The sequence below is a fragment of the Phocoena phocoena genome, chromosome 5 (genome assembly GCF_963924675.1).
Source record: "Phocoena phocoena chromosome 5, mPhoPho1.1, whole genome shotgun sequence".
Taxonomy (NCBI): Eukaryota; Metazoa; Chordata; class Mammalia; order Artiodactyla; family Phocoenidae; genus Phocoena; species Phocoena phocoena.
The window spans coordinates 139,211,833-139,239,509 of record NC_089223.1 but is presented as its reverse complement, the minus strand read 5'-3'; the positions used below and the strand labels follow the sequence as shown (position 1 = coordinate 139,239,509).

Below are 27,677 nucleotides of genomic sequence, written 5' to 3'. Positions count from 1 at the left end.
TGGGACCGTGGTCCGTGCGCTCGGGGCAGAGGCCGGGCTGGTGAAGAGCAGCGCCGCGTCCCCGCCCAGCAGACCGCCTGCGGCACCCTCTGGAGCAGCCGCCGGGGCCCCCAGGAGGCGGCTGAGCAGGTCCGCGTTGCTGGGGGGGCCCCCGCGGGCCTGCATGGGGGGCATCGGCCCTGCCTCGGAGTGCAGCCCCAGGAGGTCCACACCGTCCTCCTGCGGCAGGTCCGGGCCTGGCGTGTCCTCGTCGGCCACGTCCCCGCTCTCAGCCGAGAGCGTTGGGGCTTCCTCGTCAGACGGCTCGCTCACACGTCCGTCCTCGGCCGCAGCAGACGGACCCTCCTCGGCAAGGTGACCCTCTGGGGCTGTCGCGCAATCCCCGTCCTCTGAAAAGAAGACAACGGTGGGGCGGCTGCGGCTCAGTGCGAGGAGTCAGCACGGGGAGGCCCACGAGGGCAGCGCCAGGCCCGCCTACCCACCCCGCCAGTCCAGCGTGTGCAGAAAGCGGTCGGTGTCCCCGCTGCTGTGCGGTGAGTCCAACTCCGGGGGCTCGGCATCCGCAGGCCCGGCCTCGGCGTCATACTGCGCAGAGGAGCCTGGCTGCCTGGGGAGCTCTGGTTTTCCTGCAGGAAGGGGGATGTCAGGCCACCCGGCCCAGGGCAGCAGCCCGTGTGGGGCTCCGGGGCCCAGGCCCAGAGCCAGGAAGGGCTCACCACCACCAGAAACCCACATGACAATCAACCAACAGTGAATGGGTCCCAGCGTCGCCCAGACGCTGCCCCGGGACACGTGTGCACACGCGTACACCGGAAAGCATACGTGCACGCACACACGTGCACACATGCTATTCAGGGACACTTAGCTGTCCTCACGTAACAGAAAAAAATGCAAACCAAGAACACGAAGAAAATCGTTATGTGGCAAACGAAGTCCCAAGTCCCACCCACCAGCGTGCTTCTGATGCTACTTTCAGTAAATGCTATGAAATAAGCCGACACAACCCTGCTGAGTTGCGGCGGGTGGAGGGGGTGGGGGCTGGCCAGGAACAAACTCTGCTGCGGGGGCAGCCCCGCCAGCTGGTCCCAATCGAAGCCTCGACTTCTTCCAGGTCATGTTCAAAGGTGACACATGTCCAGAAAACGCACCCCCCCAAAATAGCGAGTGACTCAAACCTGACCCTCCCGGGGGTCCCAGCCCCACCCCATGACCCCGGCAGGGCCTGCAGGCCACGTGGCTTGGGATCCAAAAACAGACACTGGGCCACCTGCAGGTGTGCCCAGAAAACAAGGATCTCACCAAATTTCGACAGGATGTCTTGCTGCTCCTCGCGGCTGGAAAACAGGATCTTGGGGTTCAGCCCCCGCATGCTCGCAGTCTCCCAGGGTGGGGCCTCGTGGCCGGGCCTATCTCTGGGCTCCACCTCCACCTCCAGGTTCACTTGGAATAAATCGGGGTATTTCTCCTGAATGTCACAAGCGTCCAGGTCATACCTGCATTGGGGAGGTGAGAAGCAGGTCAGGCACAACGACGGGCACCGCGGGTACCACCCCAACGTTCACCGGGAAATGAGTGCGGGGCAGGGCTGCGTGCTCCACAGGCACCCCAGCCCCTGCACTACATGCTCGGGACGTTCACGCCGCCACTGAGCCAAGGCTCAGAGGGACCGGCAGGGGTCTGTGTGCAGTGGGGCCCGTCCACACCCGCAGAGCAGGACCCCCGCTCCTCCGTCAGGGGAGTGCTCAGCCCTCACTCCTCAGGCTCTGGAGTTCAAATCAGGTCCTCAGAGCTTAAATGCACGTTCCCATAAAAACAATGCCATCCACGCTGGCAAAATCCCCCAACTATTAACAGATGCCCATAAACCAACACCTCTGCAATCTGGCTGCAGGGGTGGAGGCACCAACCTGTTCCCACTGGGTGGGACGGGGAGCCGGGGGGCCCGGGCACGGGCGGGAGACTGGTAACAGGGCAGCCTGGCAGTGGTGACTGTGGCTGCCACGTCACTGAACTGCCCTCGTTCTGTGGCTCCGCATCTTTCGAGGGAATTCCTAAGATCACCTCTGGTGACGATATGGATAAACCCTAGTTCTTCAGCTAGACAACAGGCTCCCAGCTGCTCTTATTTTATGCTAACGTGTTTGCATCACTTACTGCTTTGTGCCTATAAGAAGAGTAAAGCAACAAAGAGAGAAACACAAAAAAACGCTGGGGCCCTGAAGGTGTGAGGAGTCGAGGGAGGGGCCCTGCCGTCCTCTGCAATGTCCAAGAATGGCCTCCGGGCAGAGGACGGGCCACAGGAGTGGTCAGGGGTGGTGGTGAGGCCACAGCACATTTTAGTTCTTACTTCCCCGGATTCAGCAAAATGGGACGAGCGAGCACGCGTGACCCCAAATCCTTCCCACTCCTCACAGACGCAGCCGCCCCTGTGCAAGGAGGGGAATGAGGGGTCTCTGCAGGGGTGAGGCCAGGCCCAGGTGGGCACAGGGACAGTGGCCGCACTGCCGTGTGGCCCTCTCAGGCTCCCGGCCTAGAGGCCACCACGGGCTTCCTTCCTGTCCAGGCCAGGTGCCCTCAAGAAGACGACTGCAAGGGCGACGGCTCAGCCGGGCAGGAACAGCTGGTGCGGGGACGCAGGTGGAAAGCCCGGACAGCGATGTTGGCAAAGGGGATCCGGAGGCCAGCGAGGGCCCCGGGAGGGGCCCATCCACAAGGAGCAGAGGCCAAGAAGCAAAGCAGGGAGAAGGCGCACGGCCACTACGAGCTCAGCTCCAGGGCAGCAGGGCCTCAGGGGCCACTCCGGGCACCATGCTGGTGGCCACCCACCCCCGCCTCCCTGCCCGGCCCCGCCCCAGGGACAGCCCCACCCAGGCAGGGGTCTGCCCACCCATCCAGCAGGCCAGTGAGGAAACAATGAGGTCTGTGAGCAGAGGCGCAGCCCTGCTGCCCGCAAGGGTCCGGGGTCTCAGAGGGCAGAGGGCCAGGCCCCGCTGGACAGGCCCTGAGGGGGAGCCTGCCACGCTCAGCCGGGAAACAAATGCATCAGCTTTCGTCCTGGACTGCTCGGCACCCCCTCCACACTCACAGGAGGCACCCGAGGAATCTCAGATTGCTTCTGCAAAGTGTCCTCTTTCAACCGCCCGCGGGGCACCCCTCGCCTTTCTGCTATTAAACCGACGAGTCCACTTCTGGAGGCACGACGTGCACAGCGAAGCACAAGCCTATGCACGCGCCGCATGAAGGTTATCCTCGTGGCAACAGTCCATTCAGAACAAAACACTGTCTCTCTCCAGACCCCAAGAAGGGCCACGCCCCCAGAGGCGGCCACTCCTCGGGCCTCCGGATGGGGCCCCACGGGAGGCCTGAGCAGACGTTAACAGGGTCACAGACATGACATCACAGCTCACTCTCCAACCGACTGCCGACGCCACGGGGGCCTCTTCTCAGTCTGGAGCCATCGAGCCTGAGGCCCTGGGTACGTGGCTAATGACGTCACGTGCACATGGGAAGCGCTGAGGCAGGTGATCTTCCAAGTTCTCGTCACAGGAAAACACCTAACTCCGCGTGGCTCCCACGGGGGCTCCCCCCCGATTTCCTTGCCCTCGCGGCTCTAACCTGCTTCCCTGGTGATGAGGGACGCGCAGACTGGCTCAGGTGCTTGCTGGCCGTGTCGATCCGCCAGCAGAGTCCCCCTGCCTGCTTTTAATGGGCATCTTTCTCTTTTCATTCTGTGCTTCTCTATGTGTCCACGTCTGAAACACACTGCAAACATCTCGTCTGCCCGAAAACATCTTTGATTGGCTTTTGCTTCTGAAGGATGACTTCACAGGAGACAGAATTTCAAGTTGGCCAACGTTCTCCTCAGGCACTTGCTGAAGACGCCCCCGACTCTGGCTCCCACCCCTTCGTTAAAAGGCAGCTGCGGTCTCCTTACTTTGAAGGTCCCTCCCCTGGGGGCTCCGAAATGGTCGTCTTTGGTTTTCAGCAATTTGCAAAATGCTGAGGAAGGGGTTTCCTTCCTTCTTATATATAAACTCCTGTTCGCTGTTTTCAGAGTTTTTGATTCTATGGTTTGACGTTTTTCATCAGTGTAAGGCAATTTTCGGCCGGTGATTTTTCCAACTTTGGTTCTGGTGTGTCCTCTTCTCCTTGGACTCCGAACAAAGGCACGTCTGACCATTTCCCAGCCCCCAACACCCCTGCGAGCCCTCTGTATCCATCTCTCTCTCACCATTGTTCGTTCCTGTGTCTACTCTGCTACCGGGCACACGGCTCAATCCTCAGTTCCAGCTGTGACGTTTCTCAGTCCGAGAGTCACACCTGCCTCCTCTTCACACGTTCCAGCTCTGCGGTGAAAATCCCCCTTGTACTTCCCTGAACACACGAGACAGTCAATGCCGTCTCCTGGCTCCAGCATCAGATTCACCTACAGGCCTCTCGCCCAGCTCTTCCGCTTGGTCTTCAGTCATCGGGTCTCTGAAGAGAAATGTCTGATGACACAAGGACACCTGAAGCTCTGGGACTACCTTCCTCCAAAGGAGAAAAAACCTGAAACCTTAAAGCGTGGCATTCCTCGTCTTCGTCACGTTGGCACGTTAAAAAAAAATGCACGAGGTGCCAATGTGGAAAACATACTAAAAGACAAGAACACGGAAACTCTTAAAGGAGCAACAACAGGCAGAAACACAGACATGCCCACGGCCCACGACGCTGGCGCTGTGAGGGTGGCTGGGCGGCTCTCCCTGAGCCCTTACCACAGGCAGCCCTGGTGCGGCACTGCCCTGTGTGAGCCCTCCCGGGACCCCGGGCGTCAGAGCTCACAGCCCTCCCGGGACCCCGGGCGTCAGAGCTCACGGCCCTCCCGGGACCCCGGGCGTCAGAGCTCAGCACCCCCGGGACCCCTGCCAGCATCACTCCACACCAGCCACGGCTGGGGTGCACCCCGACCCCTCTCGCCCGCCCCCTCAGTGTGACACCAACATACTTGGCAAATTTCACAGTAGCTGCATTCCGAGGCACAAACCCTGTGTGGAACTGGATCTGGAACATCTTCATGGACGCCATCTGCAGGGAGAAAGCGAACAGAAGGTCCTCAGGCCGGGAGGGCAACGCCAGGCCCTTCACGGGTGACCAGCTGAGGCCCCACACGGGGCTCCAGGGCCAGGGACACACAGAGGCTGGGGCAGCGCCCTAGCCAACAAGCGGCTCCTTGGGCCCGTGGGGAGGTCCCAGGGCCACAGCTGGGCAGGCTCAGGCTACAGTCCCTTCTGCCTCTGCCACACAGGTGGGGACACAGAGCTCTCACTGTGCTTAGAGAACCAAGCTCGCCCAGGGGCCGCCCAGCGCCCGCTCACCTTAGCCTGCAGCCTTCCTCCCAGGGTGGACCTCGCGTGATAGATGATGATGAGCACGTCTCCCTGGACCGTTATGCCCAGGGGAATGACCGCTTTGCCGTCCTCGATTTTAAAATCCCTGGAGAACAGAACCAAGAAAAGCAGTGCACTTAGGTATAAGGTGCACCGTTCTGATGAACTGCGACCCACAGCGCCAGTTTCTTCTTGCCTCGCGGGTTTTTCTGCCAAATTACGTCAGGTATGGGGGGAGGATGGTCCAGGAGAGGACTTCCAAGGAGCCACCCAGCACGAAGACCCCGAGAACTCCCCCACAGGCCCCGCCGGCCCCGCCTCCACGCCCTCCGCCCAGCCACAGCCCCACAGCACAATTCCCTCCTCGACAGCCCCCAGAAGATGAGGCCGCGGGGCAAGGAAGGGCCTGAGCCCCGAGCCCACCTCATCTTGTCGTACTCCTGGGACGTGGTGGTCACACGCTCATCCCCCACGTAGACCTCGCAGAAGGGCCGGCAGCCGTTCCGCTGCTTGCTGAACAGGGGCACAGGCGTCATGACCACGGCCTTCACCAGGATGGGCTTGCTGTGGGGCGTGATGGGCTCCTCTGCCACCATGTCGCACACGTACTCGATGTACCTGGAGGGCAGGAGGCACACCATGTCACATGCGTGTTCTGTGCAGGAAAACGGGCGTCACATGCGTGCTCCGTGCTCAGCCCACACCACACGTGTGCTCCATATGTGCCCACATGCCACGGCGCACCCGTGCTCCGTGTCTCTGGAGCCCATCAGGTCGTCAGTCTTTTCTCAATCACACGTAAGCATCTCATGCTATAAATTTCACTAAAAGCAACGTTCCGGTGTCATCTCATGAATCTTATGTTGTAATTTTCATTCAGTTCAAAATATCTTTAAATTTCCCTTGAGATTTCCTCTTTGACTCACCAGCTACTCATAGGTAGATTGTTTCACTTTGAAATATTTAAGGCTCTCCAAAGCCACCTGCTGTCACTGATTTCCGGGTTAATCCCACGATGGCCTGGGAACATATCTGGCGTGACTTCTACTCTTCCCAATCTGTCGCGGTGTAAGAGCCCGGAACACGATCCTTCCCACGGGCTCTGCACGCACGTTGCTGTCGTGAGTACACTCCGTGGCTCTGAACCGGCCTGCCGACCTGTTCCACTGCTCACTGAGAGGGACGCTGCAACCGCCCCCGTCCTGCTCTGTGGACCTGGAATCCGCTCCGCCGGCTCCCTTGGTGGTTCCGCAGCTCCTCTTTGTGGCACCGCCGCAGGGCGTCCATCTCCCGCGCTGGTCTAACCCGTCTCCCAGGGAGGGGCAGGAGCCGTGGCTGGCTCCAAACTGACAGCAGGCGACACTCCGTCTCGCCACTGCACTCTGGCCGCTCCCGAGGTCCGCGGTGGAGACGGCCGCGTGGCAGGAGACCCGGGCGCCTCTCGCCGACAGCAAGAAGCCAGGACCACGACCCAGGTCCACAGCCCACAACCTGAGTGAGCTTGGGAGCAGATTCAAAACTGAAGGAGAAGGAGACTGCCCGAGTCACGTCTGAGCTGGACGCCTGACCCGCAGGGACAGGTGTTCCAGCGGCGGGGCCTGTCGCACGTGCCCTGCACACAACCCTCCTCCGCCCCCCGCCGTCAGTTCTATGGTGCAGGCCCGCAGGCAGCGTGCGCCCGGCGAGGGGCCCGACACACAGGTGACGCTGAACCGGCTTCCCAGCCAGCCGGCCGCCCGCCTGCCTCTCCAGCCTCGGCTTCTCCTTCCTGATCTCCTGGGTCACCCGAGCACGTCCCAGGCCGCCACTCGCATCCTCTGCTGACGTAATGACGGCCCTTGAGAAGAACCTTCACTGCTTGCACCCCCACTCCTGCCGCCCACCTTCCGGAGCTCCTCTGCGTGGCTCTCGGCAGCGTGAACGCCGGAAGCCAAAGTGGGTTTTCCGTGTGTGTGTTTTGTTCTGAATCCCACTTGGTGTCCTCTGAGCTTCTTGGGTTCAACGTCTGCCGTTAATTTGGGGAAATTCTCAGCAACGCCTCCTCCGTGCTCCCCCTTCCTGCTCCGTCTCCCCCGGGGGCCCCAGTGGTGCGTCTGTCCGACCATCTGAGATGGCCTGACGCGTGTTCCGGTGAAGGACATCTACAGACCCCTCCGAGGTCGCGGCCCTCTCCGTTTGGGTCTTCCTTGCTCCCTCCCCCCCCCACCCCTGTCATCAGTCTTGAACGCACAGACCAGCGACCAGCAACTCCAGACGTCCCATCACGGTTCCGAGCCTCATGCAAAGGCTGCTTCATCCGTATGTCCCCAGGAGATGACCTCGTGCCCCCTGAGCAGCGGCCTCCCTCTCTGACCTGTCCTGCAGGGCACAGACCACGCCCCGCCGAGTGCCCTGTGGGTGGGTGCCTGTCCCTCCTTGGATTGGGAGTGAGCCGATGGCTCCAGGATGGCTCTTCTCCAACAGGTTCGAAAAAGTCATGCATCTGAAGCGGGCACCGCTCTTTTGTAAGCTGTTGGGCCGGGCGGGGGATGACGCTCTCTACATCTGCACATCTCCAAGGAAGCAGCCTGGGGTCTGCTGTGGGCCCCGGGGCCAGGCACAGACCAGCAACAACGATACTCTGCTGGCTCTGACCCCCGACTCTGAGCACTCCCGAGCGGCACCCCAAGCTGCAGGCACAGTTCGGGAACCCCGGGTGTGCCCAGATTACAGGAAGGTGACATGCTGAAAGGGTCGGCAGCCTGTCACCCATGCTCGGTGGTGCAGCCCTTGCTCTGCCACGCCTTCTGCACGGTGGACAGGCCCGCCCCACCCCACCCCACCCCGAGCCACACAGAAGACACGACAGCGTGCCAGCTGTCTCGGGGTACGCCCTGCCCCCAGGCAGCGAGCCAGCGGGGTGGGTCTCACAAGCAGGAGTGGGTCAACCACCCCACACCGCCATCGAGGCAGTGCAGCCACCCCAAGCGGGAGGAATGACCACAACGGCCCCTCACTGGCCTGGACGCCTTCTCGATCTCGACCCAGGCAGCCCCGGCTCTCCCCACTCTCGGGCCCTGTGTTGTTCATGCCAAGGCCCTCCCCACAGAGAAAGGAGATGCTCCCCCAGTACCCGAGGGGAGTGAGCAACTCCTCAGGCCTGAGCGTGAGGCTCCCCCCTCGCTGCAAGGTGGACGGAAGTGGGGAAGGTGGTCTGGGAGCAGGCAGTGGCCCCAGGGGGCAGGGGGTGGGCAGTGGCCAGCTGCAGCCCTGGGAAACCATCCCCTGTAAGTCGTCAGCAGAGACAGCCTAGAAGCTGTGTCTCACGGACCCTGACACGGAGGACGCACGGCAGAGGCGGTGCTGCCACACAGCTCCCAAATGCCACCTCCTCTGCCGAATGGAGCCACCGGGCCACGTGTGCAGAGGTGGCACCCAGGGGCTGCCCCATCGCCAGCGAGCAAGTGGCTTCATGCGCTAGAAGGTCGGCGCCCAGGCCCTGGGCAGAGGCGCGGCCCCGTTGCTCGGGAGCCCCGGCAGGGCAGAGGCGCGGCTGCCCCGACTGCGCACGCGGGCCGCACACCCGCGTGAAACCCTGCCGTCTCCCAGCGCCCACAGCTACGGCCTGGCCACGGTGACGCCGCACCCGGGCCCCATGGTGGACGCCATACCTTTTGTGGGACGGCCAGATGCCCGGCGGGCAGCGCTTCATACTGAACATGTACACGGCGGCCTCTGCGGTGCTGAAGAGCCGGCAGAAGCACAGGAAGGAGCAGACGGCCACGGCAGATGCGGCCCTCCCGTCCTAGGACAGATGCACGGGACAGGTTCAGGCGGCACTCACTCCCCCAGGATAGTCAGGGCCTGCGCCTGGGGCCGGGGCTCATCAGGGAACTTAGGAAAACCCACCTGATGAGGTGAGAATTCAGGGAGCGGAGAGAATACAGGCTCCGCAGCAGAAGGCACGAGGCGGCCGGGTACGTGCTGCTCTCTGTCAGGGTCCCCACCTGACCTCGGTCCCCACCCGACCTCAGCACTCGGCACGTCCACGCTCACCCTCACGAACCCTCTGCAGTGCCACCCCTGCTGTGATGGTCACCCACACCAGGACGGCAGTACTGACGTTCGAGGGTGGGTTCTGGCAGGTGCCACACTGGGTGTGATACCCACAAACCCTCAGCCCCAGCGTGGGCTCAGAGACGGGGTCCCAGGAGGCAGGCTGGCCTCCGTACGTGGGTGCTGCCACAAGGGGGTCCGCACCTTCCATAAAAGGGGTGGGGGGGACCCTCAGTGAGGACAGTCTTCTGCCAGAAGCCCCTGCTGCCAGGGACCCGGCCGTGACCCACAGAAGGTGCCAGGAGCCGCCTGGGGGCACCGGGCCTGGGCCGCCAGCCGCAGACCCCAGGGCAGAACTGCTGCTCCCGGGAGTGGTGGGCGTCGGGGTCACCACTCGGAACACCCAGCCGTCCCCGCCTGACCCTCTGCATGTCCCCTCTGTCCCCTGAGTGTCCCAGGGCGGGGCAGCTTGCTCACCACGCAGTGCACCACGCAGACGTTCCCGGGGTCCTGGCGCAGCCAGGCGTGCATGTTCCTGCAGAGGCTGTACAGGCTACGGAGGCTCGGGGCCCGTCGGGCTGCCCAGCCACACTCGGAGACCTGCAGAGAGGGCAGCTCGCCAGCCGGGGTGCAGACACACGGGCCCCACCCAAAGCACCCCACCACCCCCAAACCAAGCGCCGCCCCCCAGGCGCGCGACAGGACTCGGGAGCCAGGCTCTGGCAGACGTGGCAGAAGGAGCGCAGCACCCGCCCTGTCTGCGCTCAGGGTCAGTATAAATACTGTAAAAAGCGCCCACGTCCCGAGCATTTATCCGCCAAGGAAACTGCGTGGTCTCGCGTTCCCTCTGGAGGCACCTCAGGCTCAGCGATCCTCAAGACCCCGCCCCTTCTACGCAGCGTCAAGGGAGGACCAGCGCCACACGGCCAGAGCCCATGCTCACACTAGGCTGAGCGTCGGCCAGAGCCCGTGCTCACCCGGTTGTGGAACTTGGAGGCCCGGTACGTCCTCAGGGACAGGTTGTAGACAGCGTAGCGGCCCGGGTGCTTCGCGTCCAGAAACAACCGCACGTCTTCGATGTTGTTCTTGATGGCCGACTCCACACCTTCCGCCGGGAATGACATCACTGCAAGAGAGGAGCCCCTGCAACCTCTACAACCGCAGGCCAGACGGTCGGGCACACACGGGGGCCTGCTCCTCGTGGCCGCTGACCCGTGAGTACAGTGAGTCCTGAGAAGGGGCGGAGCAGCGGCCTACAATCCCCGCCCCACCGCCCGTCAGATCCTCTGGGATCCCCAGATGGTGCCCCGAGACCCTCCTGAGACGCAGCTTCTGCCACAGAGCCTGAAGCACCACAGGATCTCCCCAAGCATCTGGATTGTGGTTTTTGCCTGGAGACCCACATTTTAATATGTGTGGCCTCGCATTATTTCCCTCATGACCTCAGCATTTCAGAAGGTTCCAGACCAGGGGGAGAAGCTGGGTTGACACTGGCGTTATCCACCGCAGGGCCTAGAGGCACACTGGATGCAGGGGTGGACACCCTAGGCCACATCTCGGGCAAGTGAGTGGCTGCCCAAGAGGCCAGAATCCCACGCACCACCCTCACACAGGAAAGAGCCAGAAGTTCATCCTTATTTAAAGCTGGCAAACAAACGTACCTGCAATTCTGGACGTGACGTAAGAAAGATCCAAATCTCCCTTCGCATAACTGGAATTAAAAACAAAAGGGCACTTGGTTATTATAGGAAATGTCTACGGTTAACTCACAAGAGCTTAAACTGAAGCAAGTCCCTGAGAGGCCAGGGTGTGTGGGGGGTGGCCCGCACCGTTCAGGCTGCGGCTCCCAGGGACACCGTATGTGCACGTGTCAGTGCACGTGTGTACCTGGGTGACTGCGTGCATGCACGTGTGGGCACGTGTGGAGCTGACATCTACCTAAGAGGTGGATGGGAAATTATAAACTGCAAGGGGTGGAGAGGCGGGGGTCCCGATCGGAAGGGTCTTTAATTCTCTTACTACCAGAAGGTGGGACATAAGGAGCTGGTGTGGGAGAGAGATGACAACAAAAATGGAAGACAGAGTTTTCTGACCCAGTACAAAATGTCTGGCTAGTGAGAAAAAATTACAAGGCACATGGAATGGCAAAAAGCAGAATCTGAAGAGACAGAACACGCATCAGAACCAGACGTGTCAGGATGTTGGGATTATCAGACCGGGACTTAAGACAACTGTGGTCAGCGTGCTGAGGGCTCTAATGGATAAAGTAGACAGCATGCAGGACATAAGGGGAGTGTGAGCAGAGAGGTGGAAATCCTAAGGAAGAACCAAAAAGAAATGCCAGAGATCGGAGTCCTGCAGCAGAAATGAAGGTTGCCTTTGATGGGCTGATTAGAGTGGACACGGCTGAGGAAGGAACCTCTGAGCGCAAGGACATCTCGACAGAGTCCCTGAAAACCCAAAAGCAAAGGGAAAAGCCTGTAAAGAACAGAACAGAACATCTAAGGCCTGTGGGCGAAAGTGTAACATAATGGGGAATCCAGAAGGAGAAGAGAGGGAAGAACAGAAGAAATACTGAAACATTTTAACTGAGAATTTCCCCAAATCAATGTCAGACACCAAACCACAGATCCAGGAAGCCCAGAGAACACGGCAGGACTAATGCTGGAAAGACTACACCTGGGCATGTCAGTTTCAACTTAGAGAAAATCAAAGATAAAGAAAAAAATCCCAAAGGAGCTGGGGGGTGGGAGGGGAGGGGGACACTTTACCTACAGGGGAACTGAGATAAGAATTACATCTGACCTCTCCTTAGAAACCATGCAAGCAAAGAGTGAAGCGAGATATTTACAGCATTGAGAGAAAAACCAGCAGCCCAGGATTCTGTATGCTGAGAAATTATCCTCCAGAAGTGAGGAGAAGTAAAGACTTTCTCAGAGAGAAATTGGGGGAATTTGTTGCCAGTAGGTCTACCTTCCAGAAATGTTAAAAAAAAAAAAAAAGTTCCTTAGAAAGAAGGAAAACGATAAAGGTAGGAAACTCAGATCTACTAAAGAAAGGAAGAGCATCAAAGAAGAAATAAGTGAAAGTAAAATAAAGATGTTTATTTTTCTTATTTTTAATTTATCTGGTAAGTTTGTTCAAAATAATAATGGCAACAATACACCCGACAGGTATGCCTATGTACGTATTTCACATACAGACACACATACTCAAACGTGCCTGTGTACAGGTGAAATGAACAATGATACAAGAGCCAGGAGAGAGGAATTAGGATTTCTGTGGCATTATGAAGCACACCCACTGCCTGGGAAGTGATAATATGCTACTTGAAAGTGAACTTGGGTTAGCTGGTAAATGGGCACACTCTAGGGCGACCACTGAAAACAGCAGAAGAAAAAGTATAACTGATGTGGTCGAAAGGAGAGAAAAGGGATCATATAAAATGCTCAATTAAAACCACAGAAGATAGGAAAAGAGTGGAAGACAAAAAAGCACCAAAGAACAATGGCGAAGACTAGAAAACAGTAACAAATAGGGAGGCTATCAATCCAACCCCAGGTGCCGCGGAGACACTGCGGGCTGGGCTGCAGCCCTGTGCAGTGAAGCAAAGGGGCCACGCGGATGGACGTTTTGGTTCCCAGCGCGTCTAAACGCTACGTTTCCGCGACACTGTGGCCTATTAATGCAACAGTGTTATGCCCAAAAGACAGTGCCCACCCCTTTAATTAAAAATGCTTTATTGCTAAGAAATGCTACCCATTGTCTGAGCCTTCAGTGAGTCTCAGCAGTAACATCAAAGACCACTGATTACAGATACCATAACAAATACAATGATGAGGAAATGTTTGAAGTACTTCAAGAATTACCAAAACGGGACACAGAGACACGAAGTGAGCAGATGCTGCTGGAAAAAGGTGCCGACAGACTCGCTTGACGCAGGGCGGTCACAGACCCTCACTGCGCTCCAAGTGCAGTAAAGCGGGGTCGGCCTGTGTACCAATAAACACTTCAAGCCCAACGGTCTAAATACACCAATCGACACACAGCCTGTCAGAGTGGATCAAAATATATGGCCCAGCGATGCTATCTACAAAGTAAGATGAAGCTGAGCATCTCCTTGTAGTTTATTCAGTTTGTCCTCTGTTAATTCCCTTTATGCGTTTTTTCATTTTCCTATTAATTTTCATAATCCACTGTATATAATGGATACTATTCGTTTTGTGAGTTACATAGTTTGAACCTATTTACTCCCAATCAGTGCCACATCTTTTTGTTAAAGAAACGTGTTTTTTCAAGGAACAGAGAATTTTTAAGTTAGTTAAATTTATTAACCATTTTCTCCATGGCTTATATATATTTTTTCACATTTAAGATATCTTCCTTACTCTGGTGTTATAAAAATGTTCCTCTATATTTTATTAGTTTTTCCTAAGAAATTGCTTTTCACAATTAGATCTTTTAACAAATCAGAACGACTGTATTTGTCTGTTATTAGACGGGACCCAATTTTTTCTTCTTCTACACAGCTGAGACCCATGGTCTCAGCAACATAGACCCATTGGTCTGTTATTTTCTTTTAGACTCACATTTCGTGTTTCATACTATCCCTACCTAAGTACATGTCAAGCGTGAGTCTGAACACTTGTAACAACACAACAGATGTTTGAAAAAAATTGGTAAAGAACAGTTTGTCTCTTCTTATTTTTAAAAACATCGCCGGTCATTTTGGATAACTTACATGTGAATTTTGAGATTGAAATCTGTGGAAACGACATCAGGACTTTTATTTTTATTGCAAAGAATTCATAGATTAACTGAGGAGCGACACGACCTTCACGATGCGAATTCTCCTAAACGTAAAGCCAGCGCGCTTCCCCACCTGTCTCATGTTTCTGTCGTCAGTGTCAGCAGGGTGCGGGGGCTGCACGCGGTGCCCTCCGCAGGCCAGGCCGGGCCAGGGGTCAGTCGCGCTGCCGCGGGAACACCCCCCACCCGCCCCGCACAGCCAGCAGAAGCGTCAGCACCATGGAGACCAACTGTCCCCAAACTGCCCATGAAGTAGATAAAGCACTACACCCTCAACGGCCGCACAGGCAACCAGACAGGTTTACTCCAGAATTCCCGTGCAGGAACAGATGAGTGAGAACGGCCAGTGTTCCTGGTGGGAGGGAGGAAGGCCTGTCGCCCAGACAGCGGAGCGCGGGGCCGCGAGGGGCTCGCAGGACGAGCTGGGACAGCGCCCGGCTTGGTCGGCAGCAGAGGGGCTGCTCCGGCCGGGGGAAGTGAACAAGAATCGAGAACAGTCCCCAGAGGGACGTCCAGGTGGATTAAAAAGCCAAATGTGCGCCAACCAAGCATTAAAAGGTACATTTACAATACATTCAGACATTTAAAATGGGTGTGTGTTTTTTCTGCCACGCTGCGTGGCTTGTGGGATCTTAGTTCCCCGACCAGGGATCGAACCCGGGCCCTCGGCAGTGAAAGCACGGAGTCCTAACCACTGGACCACCAGGGAAGTCCCTAAGATGTGTTTTAAATCAGGTCTGATCTATTTACAAGTTGGGGCACGAAAGGCTTCCTAAACGAGAAGACAAAAGACGGAAAGGGAACTGTGAAAAACTCGTGTTTTAATTAAAACGAGCAACAGACAAGAAGAAAGCATTTGCTGTGTTTACCCTGTATGAAAAAGCTAGTCTATAGAATGTAACGTAAAATCAGTAAGAAAAACAAACACCCAACATGAAAAAGAAGGATAAGAGCAGCAGTTCACGGGGACCCGCGGCCAGAGGTTCGCGTCCCCAGGCCCACAGGCCACAGGCTCCACGTGGGATACCTAGTGCTGGGGAAGCTGGTGGGGCCTGGCCACTCACCCCGCTGTCCCTGAGGAGGGACTGGAGCACCCGTGGCAGTGGGGGTGGGGTGGGGCAGGTCAACACGGAGAGTGCAGACACCACCAGGCTGGGAACCCGGGGAGCCTGGCGGGGGCGTCTGTGAAGACCTGGCACGGGGGCTCTAGGACATGTGGACGTGTAGGGTCTGACCTAAAACTGGTGAGAAACAAATGAGACCACAGACAGGTGAGGGCTCAGGGTCAGGCCCACAAGCCAGCCACGCCTCTTGGAGGCCACGTGGGACAGGCTGCACACGCAGGGACGGGCCTCCTCTGGATAGACCCTAGGACTCCTGGGCCCACATACCCTGAGATGAAGGTCCTGCCTGCGGCCGAGGGGCTGGCAGTGGCCCTGAAGGGTCTCCATCACCAGGCCCTAACTGGACCTTCCCGTGGCAGGCCTGAAGCCCAGCACATGGGGCTCCACCTGGAGGACCCCCTCAGTGAGCTCAAGCACCGTGGCCGCTGCGCCCGTCTGACCCTGCAGGGTGAAGGCCGTTTCTGTGTGGATCTTCTGCTCATTTGTGGACGTGGGGAACAAAGAACAGGAAGCGTTCGCTGCACATGTGCAAGCCTGTCGCTGCTGGGATGCTCCCCCGCTCCAGCCAGCAGCCTTTGAGAGCAGGACCCCGTGTCTGGGTCCTTCCCTGTGACGGGGATGGCAGTGTGGGGTGGCCTCCCTGCTTTCAGAGAAGACCCGGGGTCCCTCCTGGCCTCATGGAGGCCTCCCCTTCTGTAGGAAGGGCAGTTACAGGTCACAGTCCTGGGCCGGGGCTGTCACCGTTTCTGGGCCTTCTCAGGGGGGAGTCCCAAAACGAATGAGCTCACACTGGTATTTCTAAACCAACTTCACAAACACGGGGCCTCACAGACTTCTTTCACTTCCAGCAGGCGTCCTGGGCGAAAGGCGGTACCCAGCCTGACCCTGGTCCTCAGAGGGGCTGCAGGCAAGGCTAGCCCCGGCAGGCGTCCGGCGAGAGCAGGAGGGCGCTGCCCGTTCTCACGACTGACAGGAGTGGCCATACGCCCCAAATGCCTGTAGAAAACGTGGTCCATGCGGAGACCTGCAGCCTGGGGAGCCGAGGGCTCAAGTGCCCCACGGGCAGCCCCACGGGCAGCCCCACGGGCCCGTCTCTGGGGCCCGGCCTCGCAGCTCGGCTGGGAATTCAGTGTGTCCATCTGTCTGTCCATGACTCCACGGGGAGCTGAGCTGTGTCCTTTCTCTGAAACAACTCGCAGCTACGAGGACTGCTCGCCAGCGGGTCTCACGTGTCCTTCGGAGATTCGGGACCCTGGGGGTGGTCCTGGGACGCGACGCGCGCACCTTTCCTCTTACTCTAGGAAAGCCCCGTTCCTACTCCTGCAAGGGCCCGCCCTCGGGTGTGCGTGGCACCGTGCCGCTGCGTGGCCTGGCTGTGCCATCAGCCTGAGGCACGTCGGGCTCACTAACGTGGCTGTGAGTCGAGTTGGGCATGAAGGCAGCTAAATCCGGGCAGAGCCCCGTCACCCCCACCCTCACAGGCAACTCTCAGGCCCGACCATTCACCCGAAACTCTGCTTTTCTGAACACGAGCAGGTACGTGATGCCCAGCGCACGCCCCCCCAAACCCCAGGTGCCTGTCATCATGGTTCCCGGGTGCAGAGGCTGGGGCAGCGTCCATTCTCCTCCCGGCAGCCTCCCCCGAGGCCGGAGACACCAGGCCCATTAGAGACCTGGGGTGGTGGGGGGGTGGCGGTGGGGGAGATGGCGTCTCAGCCATGTGGGAACTTGGTTTCTTTCCTTGGGCGAGGCCGAGTGGCTTCTCTCACATCCCGTTCATTGTTGTCGGGTCTGCCATTCCAGCCCGGGTCAGCCCCGAGACCCCACGATGAACCCCGCTGGGAGGAAGATGGGAGGACATGAGTGGGGCCGTGGGACCCGCTGCCCTGACGTCTCCCCAGTCAGCAGAAAGTATGGGGACGGCCGCGGGCCGGGGTGCGGCCACACGCACGCAGAGCTGCCTGCTCAGCGCCGTCACGTGAGATCACCCCGCCCTGGGAGCGCGGCTGCAGGAACACCACGGGCAGGTGATGGGTAAGCGCCGAGCGGTCACCTCCGCCCATCCACGCCCCGTCCGGGACCCTCTGGTCTTCGCACCCAGAGCCTCGGCCCACATGACTGTTTCCGTCTCCGTGGACAGGACTCCGGAGAGCCGGGCACCATAAATGCACAATTGTACATCTGACCCTTCCACCAGCTACAAGGTGCAGCCCGGGATGTTGCAAAGGGCCACAGACACAGGTGCGAGCAGGCAGCCTTCACTGCCGGACCCCTGCGCTCAGTGGGAATTGAGTTTCTTCTCCTCACGTAAGGTCACATCAGAGGCAAAGCACACGGGGGCCCCGGAGCCCACCGACAGCAGAACACACACGTGTGCACGCACACGCTAGCTCTCACACACGACACACGTGTGCTCCCATGCACACACATGCTCACACGTGGGCACACTAGTGCACAAACACGTGGGCTGTTGCCTGTGTCGCCAACAGTCGTGGACACAAGACAATGATCACGGCACAAAGAAAATGAGGCCAAGGCCCACACGGGGCTCAGAGACACGACAAACACACTGCCCCTGCCGCTGGACGAGGCAGGTGACATGCCAGAGGTAACCCCCAACGCTCCCGGAAACTCCCTGGTCAAAGCCGAGACCGCTCGGAGGACAGCACGAACAGGTCGTGTACTGTGGCCGTGGTCTCCGTGGACAGGGCCCCCCTCGGGAAGGGGGATGTGGCCCGGAGCCAGCGTGTCTGCTTTCCCACCATGCTCCCTCCACTGAGGGGGCAGAAGCGCAGCCAGGGACCGATAGCTGAGCCCACGCAGGGGGGCCAGGCTGGCGCTGAGCACGGGCCGCTCACCCACGGCCCCACCTGGGGGTTCGGCCAGGCGTGCAGGCAGGGCCGCACCCAGGGTTCCGAAATCTCACTGCGGAGAACCCACGAGCCTGTGCGCCCTCGACTCACTTGGCAACGGACTGGATGACCTTGGAGGAGGTGTCCTTGATGTTGGTGAAGAGGCGCTCGGTGCCGCCCCGCAGGATGTCCAGGAACCCACCATAGGGCTGGTCGTACTCGGCGACCACCAGGCCTGCAAACAGAGACAAGCCTTAGGATGTGGCAGGGCCCGCCAGAGCCACCAGCACCTGCAGCGGCCATGCGTCCCCTGACCCAGCCACCCTGGTTGCGCTCTGCAACCAGGCATCCCGGGCCCGCTCGCGAGGGCAGGACTTGGACACCATCAGCGGGCCGGAGCCTCTGGGCGCACGTGGGCATCCCCATCTCCAGGACGTTCACCCCACTCAGAGCGCTCGCTGGACACCATCAGGGACCTTGTCACTGACAGACACGTGCCAGGGCCCAGCCAGGGCCACCAGCCTGTCCCCAAGGTACGGGACACACCAGCACACACAGAGACCGCAGACGCACGGCGGAGGTGAGAGCACGGGAGCAGGGCCGTGCGGGCGGCCCCGGCCAGGCACAGAAAGGCCACGGGAGCCGCAGCTCACTGGGTCTGTGGGGGAGCGGCCTCCTGGCTGCCGCCCTGATGACACCGGAGTGGTGGCCCACGAAGGCCCCAAGACCCCAGGGCCCTGGGGTGCGGGCTGCAGCAGTGGCTGTGGAGGCGCAGACAGCGGGGGCGGTCTGCGGCCTCTCCGCCGCCCAGGCCCTGCCTGAGCGACGCCTTCGCCGGGCGCCCCACACGCGTGTGGTGTGGTCTCGTCTCGGCGCCTCGAGGTGGCCCCACAGCACTGGTGGGCAAGGGGCCAGGACACGGGCTGGCCAGCTGCCGAGTGACCCCCGGGGCCGAGAGCTGCGCGAGGAACTGCGAGGTGGGCAGCGGCCCCGGGGGCACAGGGCGGAGGCAGGTCCTGGCAGGACTCCTGGAAGCTTCCCGGGCCGGGGTGCTGAGCCCTGGCTGCAGCCCACCTCCCGGTACACACCGTGTTGCATCAGCAGCGGGCGCCCAGACCCGCCCAGCACGCCGGACGATCGGAGCGCGAACCTCTCAGCAAACACGCCCGAGTCGTGAGAAAAGCACCCCAGCCCCACTTCTCCTGCTGCCAGGACTGTCTCTCCATCTGAGCCCCTCTTCTCAACCCGCGGACTCGGACCCTCTGGTCCCCAGCCCCCGGGCACCGCACGGCTGCTCTATTTCCTCACATACCCGCTCCCGATGTGCCCACCCTCATGGTCGCTGTGGGCTGGCCGTGGAAGGCGCACCCCCATCTACCTGGGCAGGGGCTGTGCTCACCAGTGACTTGTGGGGGCAGCTGGGTCCCTGAGGGGCCAGAGGCCGAGGCGGCCACACAGGCAGTCACCCCATAGCTCTGTGGGCCAGGTGCCGGGGCTCGGAGGACCCGGGCTGCCCTGACAGCACAGGGAGGGGACAGCCAGCCCTCGGTCTCTGTCCTCCTTCCTTGTTCTAAACCGCAGCCTGAGTGGAAGCCCCGCTGAGTTCTCGGGGTGCTAGGGAGCCATGAACCTGAGACTGGTCCTGGGGACCCCAGACGTGCAGTCTGCCTCTCGCTGCCGGGCCCCAAGCCCGCAAGAGCAAGACTGGGTGCCCGGCGCACGGCAGACGCGAGGAGTACTCACCTCCACCGCAGCCGCTGCCTGTGGAGCCCCCAGGAGGGGCCGCGTGCCCGTAGCCTCCATTCTGCTCCAGGAGCTGTAAGGATCCCAACGCAGGTCAGGCACAGCGCATGGCACCACGCATTTGGGGCACACCGCCCCCCAAGTCCACCCTCCTCCACCTGATTTACTACAAAAGCCACGAAGGAACCTCCCAGAGTCTCGACAAATCTTGGACCCCAGGGCTGATCCTCGGGGTCGCCCGGGCGCACGGCTCCATCGCCTTAACAGAGGTGGCAGCCGTGAACGCCCCCACCCGCCAAGGCCACAGGCTCTGCTGTCGACACAGGAGCCGGGTGGGGTGCCGCCAAGCAGCGGGGCCGCAGGCTGCACAGCGAGGCGCCATCTCCCACGGGCCAAGCCCGGGGCCGCCTGCCGCAATGACACCAAAAGCTTTGCGGAGACTTGTGGCGCCCCTGGTGACGGGCTCGGCCAACCCTGGGACGTCGGGGCTGGGCTGAGCCCCACTCGAGTGCCGGCCTCACACTCGTCCCACTTTAGGTACGTGTAGCTCCACGGCTGCTCTGTTCATAAGTTATATAGAAGTCGCTTTGCGGTTTCTCGTGGGGTTTTAAGAAACGTTCTTTTCATCGGGTTAACGTTTTATCACGTTAGGCTCAGCAACGAGATATACGTGGTGTGGATTCTGTGCCCTGTGGTGCACTGGAGACGACCAGTGTTAATGGGAACGCTCCATGGAGTCTTACAAGTAACACACACGCTGGCGTGAAGGTGTGTCTGCTAGACCGACCGTGTCTTTTCCTCACAAACCCCCAGTTCTGTGGTTTCATCAGCTACGTGACAGCACACAGCCTCTCCCAAAGCGACTGCAGGCCGCCACACCTCCTCCAAAGTTCCAGGGAACGCGCCCCGAGGCTCGTCGGAGGACGCGTTGCTGCCTCTGGTTCTGCTGAGTCCTTCCCCACACACCCGTTTGTGGATTCAGCCCAATCTCCTATGCGGTGCTCTCCTGGTTTCAGAGTCTGTCGGGGCCTGTGTGCCCGTGCTGCCCCGTGGGGGGCTGGCTTCTCTCCCCGTGAGGCCCCGGGCAGAAGAACCCTACAGAAGGGGTTTAACGTCTGACCCGCGGGCCCTGGGTTCTAGAAGCGCTAAGAGCACAACGTGCTCACGAGCCCCACTGCCCAGCGGCCTGCGTTGTTCCATGGGCATCTCTGCCCACGCCGCGGAGCAGGGCCAGCGGCACACGCGCAGACTGGCTGCCCATGGATTACGGCCCTCGCTACGCCACCCGAGCCTCTGCCACTGCCAGGGGCACACATTTTCCGTAAAGGCCACTGGGCAGCCCAGGCTGACCTCTGACGGCTTCCGGCCTCTATGAACCGCACATACTGGACATCCGGGTCCGCTTCCATCCCCTGCCCGGCCCCCGGCTCTGCTTCGAACTCCGGAGACCCCACACGGCGGCACACTTCTCCTCAGGCGACCCCGCCGCCTGGGGGCTCCCCCCTGCGTGAGGGCCGTGAGCCCCCGGGGAGCCGGGCTCTATGGCGACGTCGAGACGGTGGGACCACAAGCAGCACGCGGAGGCCTACCTCGGTGATGGGCGACTTGGGGTTCACGTTGCGGGCGGCGGCGATCTCCTGGAGCTGGCTCACCAGCTCCGTGATGGACAGCCGCTCCTCAGGGTTGACCCTGAGCGTGGCACCTAGGGCAGAGGCAGCGTGTGCTCGTCCCGCGGGCGCCGAGGCCGGGGTCCTGGGGAGCAGGCACCACCTGCTCTGCAGGGGCTAGGGACCCCGGAGGCCCTGCGTTTTGTTTACAGTACTGACTTTAAAAGCAAGCGAGGGATGACAACGTGAGGAACAAAATCGCCGGAAGCAGCCACTCAGGACGTGTGTTCACAGGGGTGCGGGGGACGCCGGCAGGTGGGACTTACGGATGAGGCCGTGGAACACGGAGTAGCGTGTGTCGTCGGCAGGGATCGCGTACTTGCCGTTGACGATGCGGAGCTTCGCCCCGTCCTCAAACGGGTGCTGCCCGAAGCAGAGCAGGTACAGGATGCAGCCCAGGGCCTGCAGGAGATGGGCAAGGCCTGCCGAGTCTGACCTGCACCCCCGCCCATCTGGTCGCGGTCCACGCTTGCCAGGCACAGACACCATCCCAGTCAGAGCGGCCAACAAACTCCAACCCTTCACGCTCTGATCAAAAGGTCCTTCCAAGATGCAAAGTTCCTACACCCCAGTGTGGGGATCTACCGGCCGGCCGGCTGTGCAGAGGGGCATGTGGCCAGGCGACTGCAAGGAAGGTGCCCCCACCATGCTTCTCTGGGCTAACGTGAGCACCGGGGATGAATCTGGGGGCTGTCGAGGCTCCACGGGGTCGGCACTGAACCCAAACGTCAGTGTCCCCGCCATGTTTCCACCACAGCACCAGCCACGGGAACATGATGGGGAACCAAACCCGACCAGTGTGTTGGGGGAGCAGCTCATTCTGGGCCCAGACCAGGCCAAGCCCCAGCGCCAACTCCCGACCTGCCTTCCAACTCCCGCATGTGTGCGTGCACGTGGTTCTTGGGCTGGGACAGGCTGAGGGCGCCCACCTGGGGTTGACCAGCTCATGTGTGTCAAAGAGTCTCCACCTACCCCTAGGACAGGGACTCACATCCACGGCAGGGCTGAGGCCAGACTCGGGCCTGATGGGCCTAGACCATGAGCCTCGAGGCGCGGGGGTTCAGGGCCACCTGTCCCTGCTCTTAAGGACACCGGAGAGGCCGCAGGACACCTCAGACGGGCAGGAGCAGTGCCATGTGCACGGCGCCATGCTCCCCGAGCTCTGTGCCTGACTCTGAACCAAGGCGTCAGCAGATACCTGCTCAGCCAGGCCCCACACTCACCGCATACAGGGACTGCCCTCCATCGATGGGACATGTTCCAGGAGACGTGAAGGGTCACCCCAAGTGTGTGGCCTGACCTCACTTTGAAACCCCCTGCAAGGCATCAGGCCCGGCCATCACTCTAGCCATCACCAGGTCAGCATATAGCTGCAAGGCCATCTGGGAGGTCCTCTTTCTGGCCACGTGAACTGTGGCTTTGTGAACCCCCGGCCCCGTGAAGGGGCTCCGACCAGGAGAGCTCAGGTCCAAGGGTGCAGGAGCGACCTGTCTCAGGCCCAAAGCCCGCGCAGCACCTGCACCCACTCTGCTACCCACCCCCCGACCCCACACCCCCGTCAGCACATCCCCGCTAAAAGCATCACAAGGGCCGTTGAAAAAACGGAAGAACAAGCCAAGAGGAAAGGAGAAGGGAGGCTGAGGGGACCAGCGGGCTGGAGCCTGCGCCCCAGGGCCCTGCGCCAGCTGTGGCAGGGCTGCCCATGCACTGCGGGCGAGCGGCCTTACCCAGATGTCCTGCTTCTCGCCAATCGGGAAGTTCGAGTACAAGTCCACGATCTCCGGCGTCCTGTACATGGGAGTCGTGTTCCTGGTGATCTAAATAAAGGACACAAACGTATCAGAGGAAAAGTCACAGATGAGTGATAGCCGCTACACTGCACGGTGGTCCCTGTGCCGCGGCAGTCGGCGCCCGTCGAGAGCCCTGGCCCGGGGCGGTCCCACAAGCGGCTCTGTGGCTGGGCCCTGCCAGGAGGGGGTAAAGGGAACACGGGGGTCAGCACGAAGCATGTCTGGGGCATTTCAGTGCCACAGCAACCATGGACACACAGAACCGTGACCCGTGAAGAGAATGGCGCCCACGAGTCCTCGTCAACAACGAACAGGTGGGGGCTCGGGGCACCAGGTGTGGGAGTGGGGTGGGGGCAGGGCTGCGCAGCTCTGAGGATCCACCCTGGGAAACGTGACTCAGAGCCCCACCAGGCGGCTCAGCCCGGCCCCAGCCCATGTAGCCAAGGCTTTCCTCCCCCTCAATTCTGTCCACCACCGGGCAGGGAATGCGTCTACAGCCCCGAGACGTGGGCGCGCCACTGGGAGCGCAGGTCCCGAGGGACAGCAGGGCGCGGGCAGCCAGGAACAGACACCTGCCCGGCGGAGCCTCCACCCAGCACTCTTCTTCGGAACCCGGCTCCATCTCGGATCGCTCTCTTTGCTTGTGCAGCCTCCGTGGGCTGCTTATGTGCGTGGGCCAACAGTGGCACCCTCCCTCCCCTGGACACGGCCGCAAGCGTGGGTGTCTGCACCCGCCCAGCGCTGCCCCCTGCTCACACGTGTTCGGAGCACGCCCACCCGTCTCCCCTGCGGCTCCTGCGGGAGCTGCCCAATGTCCCATGAGGGTAGCTTTTTACGTGATTTTTTAAATTGCTGCGTTTGGGATAATGAAAAAGTCCTGGAGAGGACAGAGGTGCCGTAGAGACATGAAAGCACTGAAGGCCACTGAACCATGTGCTTAAAAGCAGCTAAGGTGGTACATTTCATGTTACACATTTCGCTGCAACAAGAAAAGGCAAGGAAGAAACAGCAGGTGTGGGGTGTAGTGAGTGAGGGTGTCTCCCGGGCCTCCCGGGCCCCCCGCCCCGGCCCACGCTCACCTCCTCCTCCACCAGGGCCCGGCGCTGGGCGCTCCAGCTGTAGTCCGGGTAGTGCGATATGGTCGTGGCACTGCCGAAGTCGCACAGCTTAATGGTCCCCTGGTTACTGAGCAGCAAATTTTCAACCTGCGAAGTTCCAAAGACGGTCTTCATGAACTCGGGGTGCAGGCTGGACCGTGGACACGCATGGGGTGTGGCGCCCGGTGGGGAGACGCTCTGAAGGCAGAGCGGCCAGGAGGCCTTCTGGGCCTGGGGACACTTCTTTCTGACCAAAGTCGGTGCATATACCTCAAAATGGGATGCTCAGAGACACAAACGGAAGTTCAAATCCACCACAAATCAAAGATAACTTGACCTAGTAACGTAGGATGTACAATGAAAGCCCTCAAAAACCTTAGAAGATGAAAAGAAAATGAACATACCATTTAAAAATAATCAAACACATCAATAACTAAAGAAGAAATCTAACAAAAGATACACAAAAGACCGCTTATTCAGAAACTGTGAATACGTGAGATGAATTTTAAAATCCAAAACCAACAGGGACCCAGACTGCACTCCTAACGGGAAGGCACAGACCCAGCCATGGCTCCATAAGCCAGGTCCCACCACCAGCCCACATGCTAAGCGGGGCTGTACTTTTCGAATGGTCAAAACAAGTCAGAAGATAGGGATTCCATGACCAGGTGAGGGGCAGCTTTACTGACCCAGCCACACCTGCTCGACCCAGTGGCCAGGACGTCTGCAGTCTGCCAGCCCCACTCGGTGTGGGCTCCCGAGATGGACAGCCTCCAAGTCTGGACGCTGAGCAAATGGACTGTGGGACTCCACTCCCAAACGCCCCAAAGAGCGAAAGGTAAATCACACTGAAGAGGACGCAAGTGCACAACTGCTCCCAGCGAGTGACGCGCAGCCCTGGGTGTGACACTCGTGTCTGGTACATCCCTGTGTCCTTCATGCCCCTCCACAGAGCACCACGTGAGGACTCCCATCCACGGGGAGCACTTGCAGGGAGTCCCCCAGTGGGGCCGGCCGCCGCGGACCCGGGCACTGAGAAGTCCAACCCAGGCTGAGCTCTCGGACACGGATTCTTTAGTGTCAGCCTTCTAGTTTTTCACTTTCCTGAGACAGAGAAGAAACACAGCTGCCCCGCCCCCACTTGAGGACGGCACTCTTCCAGACCAGCAAGGAAACCAGGAAGGCTGGCTACAGACTGGACATGAGGGAAGTAGTACAGAAGTTTCTGGGAGGGAAACGGCACGTCTGCGGTTTGCTTTACAGTTTTTTTAGCAAGTAGGACTGAGGAGGGGCGGGGAAGGTGGGGAAGGGGGTTGGTGTGCTGCTACCCTGAGCCATGGTAAGAGTCGGGGCACTAGCTTTGTGGATGTTGGATTATTGCTAAAATCAGGCCACGGACCAGGAGAAAATACTTGCAGCACATGTAACTTAAAAAAGACTGTTGTAAGAATGTACAAAAACCCACCAACAGGACTTCCCTGGTGGCGCAGTAGTTAAGAATCCGCCTGCCCATGCAGGGGACACGGGTTTGAGCCCTGGTCCGGGAAGATCCCACATGCCGCGGAGCAACTAAGCCCGTGTGCCACAACTACTGAGCCTGCACTCTAGAGCCCGCGAGCCACAACTACCAGCCCACGTGCCACAACTACTGAAGCCCATGCACCTAGAGCCCGTGCTCTGCAACAAGAGAAGCCACCGCAGTGAGAAGCCCACGCACCGCAACGAAGAGTAGCCCCCGCTCGCCGTAACTAGAGAAAGCCCGCGCAGCAACAACGAAGACCCAACGCAGCCAAACGTAAATAAATAAATAAATAAAACCAACAGACAACAGAAAAACAGCGAAAACACAGCCACTTAACCGAAGAGTGAGGGGAATAAGAGCACTGATGACTATAAACATGGCAAAAGCATTCAACATCATTAATCAGGAAAAGGCAAAATCACTAAGAAGCCCCCGACCAGGCGGCAAAATGGCAAAGGGCAGCTCCACGCACACACGGATCCCGTGTGTGCATTGGGATGGGCATGCCAGCACCCCGGCAGGGAAGCACCCCCGCCCCCGCACCGGCAGCAGGGCTCCTGCCCCAAGGCGGGTGAGGGAAGGGTGGCGGCGAGCGCAGCCCAGGGGAGCGGTCACCTCCTCCTGGCTCCACACTGGGCCCCCGTGCCCACGAGCACACCCACGCAGGCGACAACACCCAGCAGAGCAAGAGGGGCTTCGCCTGGACGGGGGGCTCTTGTCCCGCGGCGCGAGCGTGAAGGCGGTACCTTGAGGTCTCTATGGATGATGGGCGGCTTTTGTCTGTGCATGTGCTGCACCGCCCTGCACGTCTGATAGAATATCCTCAGGACGGTATCGCACGAGAGCGGACCTTTAGATTCAATTTTCTTTAAAAATTCCACCAGCTGCCCTAGAAAAGACAATTAAGTTCACATCACCACAGAGCTGTAACGGCTACGCCCGCCCCAGGCCCACTGCCCTCCTAAGCCCACGGCGGGCTGGGGGCGGGGGGGAGGGGCTACCCCACCCTCCGTCGGTCACCAAGCCCCGCAGAGGACTGTGTGACCTCCACCAGGGCCACAGTGAGTCACAGAGCCCTGCCTGGGAGCGCCTGCCCAGCCACCAGCAGACTCCTTACCCTGGGAGCCCATCGTGGCGCAGCAAGCTACAAGAAAAACCACCACGAGTGCGTATGTCTTTCCGAATGTCTCTAAGGACATAATCACCGTGTTTCCTTAGGTAACAACGGTCCTCCGCTGTTAAGGAGAAATCTCCACACTGAACACGCAGACAACAAGGAGTGCGGCGTGGGAAGAGCACAGACTTGGAGAGCAACGCTCTGGGCCCCCATCCCAGGCCCCAGGATGCCCACCTCAAGGCTGTGCCTTCCTGTCTCTGAGGCCCAGGCCCCAGTCCTGCTGTAACTGGCCGCAGCCCAGACCAGTGAAGCTGGCCGGTCCCCTCCACGGCAGCTCCCTCCACGACCACGTGCCGCGTGCCGTCTCTGCCGGGCTGGCCTCCACGGCCGCCCCCTCCCTGGTCCAGGCCTCCATGGCCGCCCCCTCCCTGGTCCAGGCCTCAGGCTGCCTCGGCTGCCACGCTCCACAGCTCAGCTCCGCACGCTAGGGCCTGTGGTCCACTCGATGCAGCTGCAAGGGCACCACTACATCTACAGGCCCAACAGTCAACCGGC

At 60.1% G+C, this 27,677-nt stretch overlaps 1 protein-coding gene across 1 annotated transcript in view; it reads right to left on the bottom strand.

Annotated features, from left to right (window-relative positions):
• The window catches only part of GAK (cyclin G associated kinase), a 50,443-nt gene that overhangs the window by 8,844 nt on the left and 13,922 nt on the right, over window positions 1-27,677 (bottom strand). Inside the window, exons 5-21 of the mRNA XM_065877301.1 lie at window positions 26,752-26,894; window positions 24,466-24,591; window positions 23,324-23,413; window positions 21,863-21,998; window positions 21,519-21,631; window positions 19,930-20,002; window positions 18,298-18,421; window positions 11,063-11,112; window positions 10,379-10,527; window positions 9,879-10,001; window positions 9,017-9,150; window positions 5,790-5,984; window positions 5,355-5,472; window positions 4,985-5,064; window positions 1,300-1,493; window positions 483-626; window positions 9-389 (exon numbers count right to left, since the gene is read on the bottom strand). Of these exons, the coding sequence (XP_065733373.1) occupies window positions 9-389; window positions 483-626; window positions 1,300-1,493; window positions 4,985-5,064; window positions 5,355-5,472; window positions 5,790-5,984; window positions 9,017-9,150; window positions 9,879-10,001; window positions 10,379-10,527; window positions 11,063-11,112; window positions 18,298-18,421; window positions 19,930-20,002; window positions 21,519-21,631; window positions 21,863-21,998; window positions 23,324-23,413; window positions 24,466-24,591; window positions 26,752-26,894 (2,373 nt within the window). The remainder of the gene's footprint in view (window positions 1-8; window positions 390-482; window positions 627-1,299; window positions 1,494-4,984; window positions 5,065-5,354; window positions 5,473-5,789; window positions 5,985-9,016; window positions 9,151-9,878; window positions 10,002-10,378; window positions 10,528-11,062; window positions 11,113-18,297; window positions 18,422-19,929; window positions 20,003-21,518; window positions 21,632-21,862; window positions 21,999-23,323; window positions 23,414-24,465; window positions 24,592-26,751; window positions 26,895-27,677) is intronic.